Here is a 9,175-nt window from a genome sequence, read left to right as displayed (position 1 = left end):
ACAATGAAAAATATTTAATGTTCTTTAAAACTGATAATGAATATCAAATTTTTAACTTAAAAAGTTAAATCTAAATTTACCGTTTGAAAAAAAAGCTTACACGTTAAGAACAAAAAATAAAAATCCAGTAAACCACAATATTACCTTTAAAAAAAAACTTGCGCATGTTCAAATTTCTTTCATATTCCACACACTATAATTCAGTTGTAATTAGCATCCATCCTTTCCCCGTCAGATTCATCTTCATCATTCAGGATTTCTAAACCACCTCCTTTTGTCCAAACAGCTTTTAAATGTAACTGGAATACCGCCAGTTTCTCCCCTAACAGATGCAATAAATTGACTTGTCTTTTACTTAATATAGTTCCTGCTCTACATACCAGAAAAGGTCTCTTCAAGAATACAATTCCTGAATAAAAAACAATTATACGATGTGGAGTAATTCTCTAATCACATAACTCCTTCATTTTAGAGAAAATAGTAAATACTGGTAGAAATATACTTGTCTTACCATCTACGTCAGCTACACGCATACCCATTTGCTTCAGATATGGTACCATCTCGGGTTGAAACAGTGTCAAAGGTCCGCTGTCCAATTTTATTGTTACGTCTACCTCGAATCCGGGTAGGGGATAATCCCATACTGAAAATTTATTAAACCACTCTTTAATTTCCCATTGGGGACGATTTGTGAACAATACTCCGATTTGGCCCTTAATAGTACTTGCAAGCTGAAAGACAATTAAATGGTTTACTGAAAAACCTTTTATAAATGAGAACGGTACCTTTGTTAAATCAGGCCACTCCGAATGTGCTAATGCCAAATTTTTAAGTAGCACAGTAATCATTTTATTCCTTGCATACCAAATCTTGCTACGTTCCCATTCTTTATATTCAACAATTTGTTTCATAATATTGGTCCTTATGTCTTTGTATGAAAATACATATAACACATTATAATTCTTCATATCTGCTTTGAATTCTTCTTGTTGTTCCTTTATAAGGTTAAAGCGTTGGAGCTGTTGCTCTTCTAAAATTAAGAAATTTGGGATTAATTTATTTAAAGTTAGAACCTAAAATTTCAACCAAAATATAAAGCTTAATTTAGATAAATTTATTGACTGTACTGAACCTACCTTTAATCTTGGATTTCGACATCTTTTTTTTCTACAATTTTAAAATTGTATAATTTATTATCGCAAACAATACATACGCACTATTAACTTCATCAAAATCATAAGATTTTTGATTTTGACATTGCATAAACCAGCACAAACTCTGAGCACAAACAAACAAAAACCAGTCCAGTGACCACTAGTCACCTCAGACCACAAAATATATCCTCAGACCCTCACCATCACAGACGGTCACGGTTGGTAATCTGTGATCACGGTCGACGGTCAGAGCAGAGCTGGTCACAGGTCGCCGCAGTTACGGGTTAGTGGTTTACGAGTCAGGTTCTTCTTCTTCTTCTTCTTCTTCATGTTAAAAGTTAATTGCTTTCAATAATGAGCAAAACCGTTAACTGAATACTTCTGAATACCTTGTAGTATGTTAGACCCGTTACATCTCACACAGTCTTCTATCTCCAGCCTTTATCACATTAAGAAAAGTGCATGCAGGGAGCCTCGAAGCAAAGTTAATTTTACTTATTGTTTCTAGACAATAATAGAACTTAACCACACATCAAAGTTAACGAAATTAACTCCGTAATAATCAAGATCTACCATTTTCTTCTCCCTCTCTCTAAAGCTGTTAGAATAACGAGGATAAAACTAGTAATCTGAACACCCAAGGTGAATTTTTGTAAATCCCCGGTATTGATTGATCACTGTGGTCTTTTGACCTCGGCCAGTCAAGATCCAGCAAATGCAACGCCCAGCGCAGGCGTCATGGGGACTGCAGGCAGTGCAGGCGTATTGCATTTACTCATTTCTGATATTCTGATACGTCACTTCCTTTCCGTTAAGCATTATGGGTACTGCGCAATGCGTTATACCCCCTTCCCTTCCAGAATTTAATCGAAAATCCGATTCCGTGTTTCCTTGCTCCTTCTCTTTCCCTTTGGACATCGAAGAGGTTGGTAGTGTTGCATGATATTATCATTATCAGGTTTTCTTATTTAATTCTTTTGAAATATCTAATTTTGTCTAATGTTTCTGCTATACGTATGTTTTTTTGTTTTTAATTTCAGACACGCTCTCTTCCCTGTCCTTTATCAAAAGCCACCAGTTTTTAACATCTTAATTTTAATACACCATCAAAGAGGTTTATCAAGTTCCAACAAAGAAAAAGAACATGTAAGTATTGTTGAATATTTCTATTAATTTTGAGCGTGATAGAATGAGAATTAATAGTTTTTTAGTCGGCGTAAATTTTAATTAAACTCGATTTCCGCCATTTTGTATCCTACGTAGCCTCGCCTCGGATATATCGATTTTGTGGTGAGACTGACGCAATATTGATTTTATTTTTCCCATGACAAGACAATTACATATCGTGTTCTCATAGCAACAAGGGTTTTGTAAATAAATTTTTGATTTTGATGGCCGCAGTTTGCATTCATCAAAGTACAATGCAGCAATTTAATGTTCCCAGGTCTTACAATAAGCAGAATGGTGGCGGATTCAGGAACCGGGAAAATGGTTACTCCGGAGGAAATCGTGGGTTCGGTGGCCAAAAGAACGGTTCAGGGGGAGGAGGCTTCAGAAACGGTACAAGCGGCGGCTTCAGGAGCAACACTAGTGCCGGAGGTTTTAGAAACGGCGGAGGAAATCGTTTCGGGAATGGCCGCAGTCAAAACGGCCAGGGTTTACGCACAGTGGAGTGGGGCCGCAAAACTTTGCAACCTTTCAAGAAAGATTTCTACTTGGCTCACCCAGCAGTGAAGAATAGATCGCCTTATGAAGTCCAGCAGTTCCGCAATTCGAAAGAAATCACGGTTGAAGGCGATGCTCCCAATCCTATTCAGAACTTTACAGAGGCCAGTTTTCCCGACTATGTCATGTCTGAAATTCACAATCAAGGTTACGAAGCTCCAACCGCTATTCAAGCGCAAGGATGGCCCATCGCAATGAGCGGACACGATATGGTAGGCATCGCCCAAACAGGCTCTGGTAAAACATTGGCTTACACCTTACCCGCCATCGTCCACATAAATAACCAGCCGCAAATCAACAGAGGAGAGGGCCCCATCGTTCTCATCCTCGCTCCTACCAGAGAATTGGCACAGCAGATCCAACAAGTCGCTAATGATTTTGGAAGCTCGTCTTACATTCGTAACACTTGTATATTCGGCGGCGCTCCCAAAGGACCACAGGCCCGTGACTTGGAGAAAGGAGTGGAAATATGCATAGCGACGCCCGGACGGCTCATCGACTTCTTAGAAAAAGGGACTACCAATCTGGAGCGCTGTACTTATTTAGTTTTAGACGAAGCCGACCGCATGTTGGACATGGGTTTCGAGCCTCAAATCCGTAAGATTCTGGGACAGATCAGGCCGGATCGGCAGACCCTTATGTGGTCCGCGACTTGGCCCAAGGAGGTTAAGAAGTTATCGGCGGATTTCATGAACGATCCCATCCACATCAACGTCGGGTCTTTGAACCTTTCCGCCAACCACAACATCCTTCAAATCGTTGATGTGTGCCAGGAACACGAGAAAGAGACAAAGTAAGCATGTTTTTATTTTTATAATTACTAAGTTTTGTGGAGATTAACACCAACGCATATATCACTATCGATGAATTGTAAGCTGGAATTGTATGTATTGTAGTCATGGAATCAGTTCTATATTTATCTTTACAGTTACTACAAAAAAATAATTGTTACAAGTTAATTCAAGGATTAATCACGTCACCTTTGAATTCGGTTCATTACAAAACAATTGCAATGCAACCGTTTATATTGATTGTCTACTTTCTAAATGTCAAGGATGACTAAATCATTGCTATTTTTAATGAGTTACACCGGCGGTAATATGCATCTACAATTTATTTTTTTATGATGAGACGGTGGAATGATAATCCGTGATTATCTTATCGCACACCCCTAACCTCTAAGAAGACCTGACCGTTACAAATAATTTGCATCATCCACCCTTTTTATATTCTCGTGTAACACTGGGCAATTTACAGGTTAAGCAATCTCCTGCAAGAGATCGGGAATAACGGCGAACCCGGCTCCAAAATAATAATCTTCGTAGAAACAAAGAAGAAAGTCGAGGGCATAACTAGGTTGATCAGACGTTTCGGTTGGCCCGCGGTGTGCATGCACGGCGACAAGAGCCAGCAGGAGCGAGATTACGTCCTCAGAGAATTTAGGAACGGAAAGGCTTCTATTTTAGTTGCCACCGACGTCGCCGCTAGGGGATTAGGTGAGTTTTTATTTGATATGGTCGTGATCGCTTCGGGATTCCGATATGGTCTGGTGTTTCAATGTCTAGTTAACGCAATGGCTTATTAATAAGGGAGCTTGGGGTTCTTTTTTTTTTAGTTAACGTAAAGTTGAAAACTGGGCCTTCTCGGATTTGTGATCAGGCAAACGAGTTGTGCGCGTCCACTGGGGGTAGCTCCTTTGGACGGAAAATGGCTTAGTAGCATACTTTAGGATTTTCCAGACTGAACAGCGATAAAATTGAATACTTTTGGACATTTTCTATCAAAATTCTCACGAGTAAATTAAAATTAAATTTCATTCAAACTTAAAATAATTTTTTTTTTTTTTAGTTTATCACAAACGTTTTTTTACTGGTTATATTTTATACCGTTCACGAAGGTACTAAATTTACAATTTAATTTTTGTGCATTGTTTTCTTGAGTCGCAAGAAAAATATTAAATTGGCAAATTAAAAGGTATTAGGGAATCTCAGGTCCGGGATTATATTAGCTTGTAAATTTCCTAATAAAAAGCATGGAAATTCCTTAATGTACGAGAAGAGACTCAGAAATAACTGGATGTCATTTTCAAAAAATACAGCGCGGAACACCTTTCTTACTCGTCCTTTCCGATACCTCGCAGCGCAGCCTTCGATTTTCTTTTCGCCTCTGAAATGTCTGCAAAACGTTTCCCTATCAACTCCCTTTTCACCTGTGGGGGAAAAAAAATTGTATGGGTGCCAGATCAGGTGAGTAGGGTGGATGAGGAAGCAGTGTCATGTGGTTTTTCACCAAAAAATCACACACATACGAACATTGTTTTTATGGCTGATTTGACTTGTCGGGCCCTTTTCGGATGAAAGACAAGTCACGGTAAGCAACGCAAGGAGCTGTCTTTTGATCAGAAATCGACAAGTGGCGCAATTCGTCTCTTTTTCAAATCTGCGGCTAAAATGCATTGCACTGAGCTCCGCGAAAGACCAGATAATTCAGCGAGTACATCCATAATACGCCGTCCATCCTTGTACACAAGCTCGCTACGACTTTCTCAAACGACGCCATTTGAATGACTGACTCCGAAGGTATCGTGTAACATTCATTTAACGGGAGACGCTTGAATTACGCACAGTTTGGTTAGTTTTGGGTTCTTTTTCGTATTAAAGATTTTCCTTTTTCCAGTCACGTTACAGAAGCATGATTAATAAGATATTTTACATATTTGTGTTGTTTTTTTTGTATTTGTAAATTTTGTGGTGAGTTGTACGGATATATTAACTTTATGGTGTTTTTAATAAACGTTAGCTTTTTGAAAAATTAATTTTTTATGAAACTAAAAAGTTTGAAGTCATATCTTGCCGTTTATTAACGCACTTTCCGTACCACTCGCCGTTCCTATTTCTTATAAGAGAACTTTGTAATGTTAAGATATGATTTGCGACAAGCAGTCCACTTAATCAGTCTGGGTGTCCTTTTTTCTGTTTCAGAGGCACATGCAGGATGAGCGTAAAAAGTGATAAAAATGCTATTGATACGCCTTAGTTGTGTTCTTATAAAGGATGCAATTCTGTTTCTTGCGGTGCCTCTGGCCTGCTGCCTACCTCAGAACAGGCTGTGGTTCAATTAAGATGCTGGGAAGACCATCGGAAGATAAACATTCGACTACGACAAAGACGGCACGTGTTTGGTTTGTTTTGCGTTTTTTAACTGCAGCGATTCAACCTTTTAAATTGTATTTTGGTTTTATGTCGATTCTTGGTTAAAGTAAATCGGGTCTTTAAAAGTAATTTTCGCGACGTAATCTGAATGTAGTCTTCCTATTTGTTAATTTTGATGAACTGCAGTGTACACGTGTTTGAGGTTTGACTGAAACAGGCAGGTTTTTGCTACTATAGCTATAAATCGATTTGTTAGAACAATCACAGCTTCGTAAAAATCTCGAATGTGATCCTATTGAAATGGTTAGTATATTATTTTTATATTTTCACGGCACCTTGTACAATAACTGGAAGTATAGCTGATTTCTCATTGGTACGATATTAAATTTGAACTGACAGGGAAGTAGGTTCGATAAAATCTTTGATTTTTTTTTACTAGTTGGCCAAGGAATTTTGACAGTATCGAGTAACGTAAACAATTGCCTGTCAAGCGAACGATGCAAATTCCATAGCTAACTAAATATTTCTCACGTTCCACGTAATGTACAGTTTCATTTAAATAAAGGGAAAAATCAGAAATTAACTTATTTAAACTTCTTTTTAATTTTCCGTATGATTTAAATTCAAGTTATTGTAAAAAGTGTTCAAAAGTTTGCTTTTTAATTTTGACATTAAAAGTAAATTTTGCCTATAAATTTTTATCAGTTAAGAATTCCTTAGTAAGAAATAATAATAACAATAATGTTTCATTATTTGGTAAAATGAGACTAACCGTTTAAAGTGGATTCATATTTCCCCATCTGATAAAATGGTGGTTTGTTTAGACGTGGACGGGATAAAGTACGTGGTGAATTACGATTATCCAAACTCTTCCGAGGACTACATCCACAGGATAGGTAGGACGGGCCGTTCCGACACCACCGGTACATCTTACGCCTTCTTCACCCCTTCCAACTTCAAACAGGCCAAAGATCTGGTGTCTGTGCTCAAGGAAGCCAATCAGGTGAGTCGTCGGGTGTTGGCCTCATACCGTACCCTTCCAATTTGGCATGCCTCTGCTTAGTTACATCGGCAGTGCATGAATGCTCTTGGAAGGGAGATAAAAATTTGAGAAATATGCCTTCGGTGTCCACACGATCTTGTCTGGATCCCATCCTCAAATTTCTCTACAGTTCTTTTTACGTCTTGTTTGTTTTTTTTTTCTGAAACGTCAAAACTTTTTCCTTGCACTTTTAAAATTGTTTTTTAAGCGGGAACCATAGTTGGCTGTGGCTTGATATTAGACAAATTTCTATTTTGATTCCAGTAAAAACCGATAATTCAGGGAAAAAGCTGTGAAATTATTTCGAATTTATAAATGCAATAAAATTACGTGAAGTGGCAACATATTCATTCGTCTCCCCCTCGTACAAATATACGATTTCAGGACTAATCTTTCAAATTGAAATGATGGATATGAATATTTTATAAACATCGATATAAACGGGGGAGGACGATAATAGTAGAAATTGTGATGTCCGATATAATTTAATTGTCTCCTCTAGGTCGTCAATCCAAAACTGCACGAAATCGCCAGCCGCGTGGGCAATTACGGCGGCAACAAAGGGGGCCGATGGGGCTACGGAGGTGGCTACAAGGGAAGAGAAAATACAGGTCCCAAAACACACACGAGGTTCGGTAACGGCGGTGGATTCAAGACGAACGGTTATAGTAATAAAGGTTAGTCGATATTCGACTAGTTGTTGGAGAGGAGTGCTGGAACGTTTGTCTTTCTGTTGCAGCGTATTAGTTCCAAATTAGAAGATATCCTACGTATAACCTGAGGTTCAGTATTTTATCTTCGGATGCATTCCTTGCATCGCAAGCAAGTTTAGTTCAATTTCACTTAATTTATTTTTTGGTGTAACAAAATATAGTTTTATTTATGTTTCTCATGACATGAGATGTAGCGAATTCACTCGGGTCGCAAGGATTTCAATGTTTGAATGTAACCAGAGGCTCCGACGGGGCGCTACGTTTAAAATACAGTTTTTTTGGTCGCTTCTAAATTTGTCAAATTTAACGATCTTTGGAAATTTTAAATTAGATTATTTGTTTTTTTTTGTGAAATGTGGCTGTTATTTGGCGTTTTGACCCTTGCGATTCCGATGTCTAGTTGTATTTAACGATTATTGTATGTGTAAAGTACATCTGTGATAGAAGTAGCTTTTTTATTTTGATTTTGTTGGACAAATCTCTTTAATCTACCATCAAACCGAATTCAGAGTATCTCTTTTAAGTAAATAAAGTGTTTTTAAAGAATTTCTTGTTTTATTTATGCTTTCAGTCAGTATAATGCTGAGGTGAGGTGACTAAAAGTAGACATTTTATAATGAAGTGTGTAAACCATTATCCTTGGACGATGGTTAGGGTTACCAGATCTATTTCATGACAGACCCGAGATACGACTCGTTTGTATAATTCATGCTTAAAAAAAAAAGTATGCAAGCAGAAAATATCTACTTCGTGATGAGAGATCAGGAAATGTTTTTTTCCACAACAAAGAAAACCCGGAGACCGGAGGTGTACCATCAAAACCCGAACACTGGGTAAAACCCAGAAATCTGGCAACCCTAGCGATGATTGAGAAAATTTTTATGGTAACAAAATTAGCAAAAAGCAAAATCTTGAATATATCTAAAAAATATTTTTTTAAAAATACGAGCAGACTCAAAATTGCAGCACATAGTGTATAAAGCCTGAATGTTGGTTTACAAAAAAAAGTGCACACGCCTGTAATCAAATCTAACTTTATCAATGTACAGAAAATCTTTGCAATTTGTGTTATGAGAAGCTTACAGAAACTTGAAATCGTAATTTTTACGGCAACCTGATACCATCCGAGCAACTTACAAGATCTTTTTGTAAGGTTAGAAAAAGACAAAATAGGCTGCAAGTTTATTTGAAAAACGAATTTGATAATTTACAAAATAAGAATATGAACACGTTAAATCCTACTTCACGTTGTGTATTAGGTCTATTCTCTATGCTAAAGGATTTTAACTAGTATTAATGTAAAATAATATTTTTGTTAAAGGTAAGTGTAAATTACAAATTGATTTCTTGGATGTGCCGAGATGGAATATTTTTGATACCATTAGTCTC

General features: G+C 37.4%; 2 protein-coding genes across 2 annotated transcripts; one reads left to right on the top strand and one right to left on the bottom strand.

Moving 5' to 3' along the window:
• Positions 1 to 82: 82 nt before the first annotated feature.
• On the bottom strand, positions 83 to 1,494 carry LOC108911639 (mRNA turnover protein 4 homolog). Its single transcript, XM_018716622.2, has 4 exons — positions 1,137 to 1,494; positions 786 to 1,030; positions 512 to 731; positions 83 to 409 (listed from the first exon to the last, which is right to left on the bottom strand). The coding sequence occupies exons 1-4, from the start codon at positions 1,156 to 1,158 to the stop codon at positions 201 to 203; spliced, it is 696 nt and encodes a 231-aa protein (XP_018572138.1). The 5' UTR covers positions 1,159 to 1,494; the 3' UTR covers positions 83 to 200.
• A 497-nt stretch (positions 1,495 to 1,991) lies between these two features.
• LOC108911630 (ATP-dependent RNA helicase p62) lies at positions 1,992 to 8,332 on the top strand. The gene is made up of 7 exons (XM_018716609.1): positions 1,992 to 2,079; positions 2,195 to 2,300; positions 2,599 to 3,672; positions 4,137 to 4,375; positions 6,856 to 7,034; positions 7,576 to 7,750; positions 7,813 to 8,332. Coding segments are annotated over exons 2-7 (1,677 nt in total). The 5' UTR covers positions 1,992 to 2,079; positions 2,195 to 2,298; the 3' UTR covers positions 7,821 to 8,332.
• The last annotated feature ends 843 nt before the right edge of the window (positions 8,333 to 9,175 follow it).

The sequence above is a fragment of the Anoplophora glabripennis genome, unplaced genomic scaffold, assembly GCF_000390285.2.
Source record: "Anoplophora glabripennis isolate ALB-LARVAE unplaced genomic scaffold, Agla_2.0 scaffold136, whole genome shotgun sequence".
NCBI lineage: Eukaryota > Metazoa > Arthropoda > Insecta > Coleoptera > Cerambycidae > Anoplophora > Anoplophora glabripennis.
Note: the sequence above shows the minus strand (reverse complement) of the source record. Positions and strands in the feature narration are given on the sequence as shown.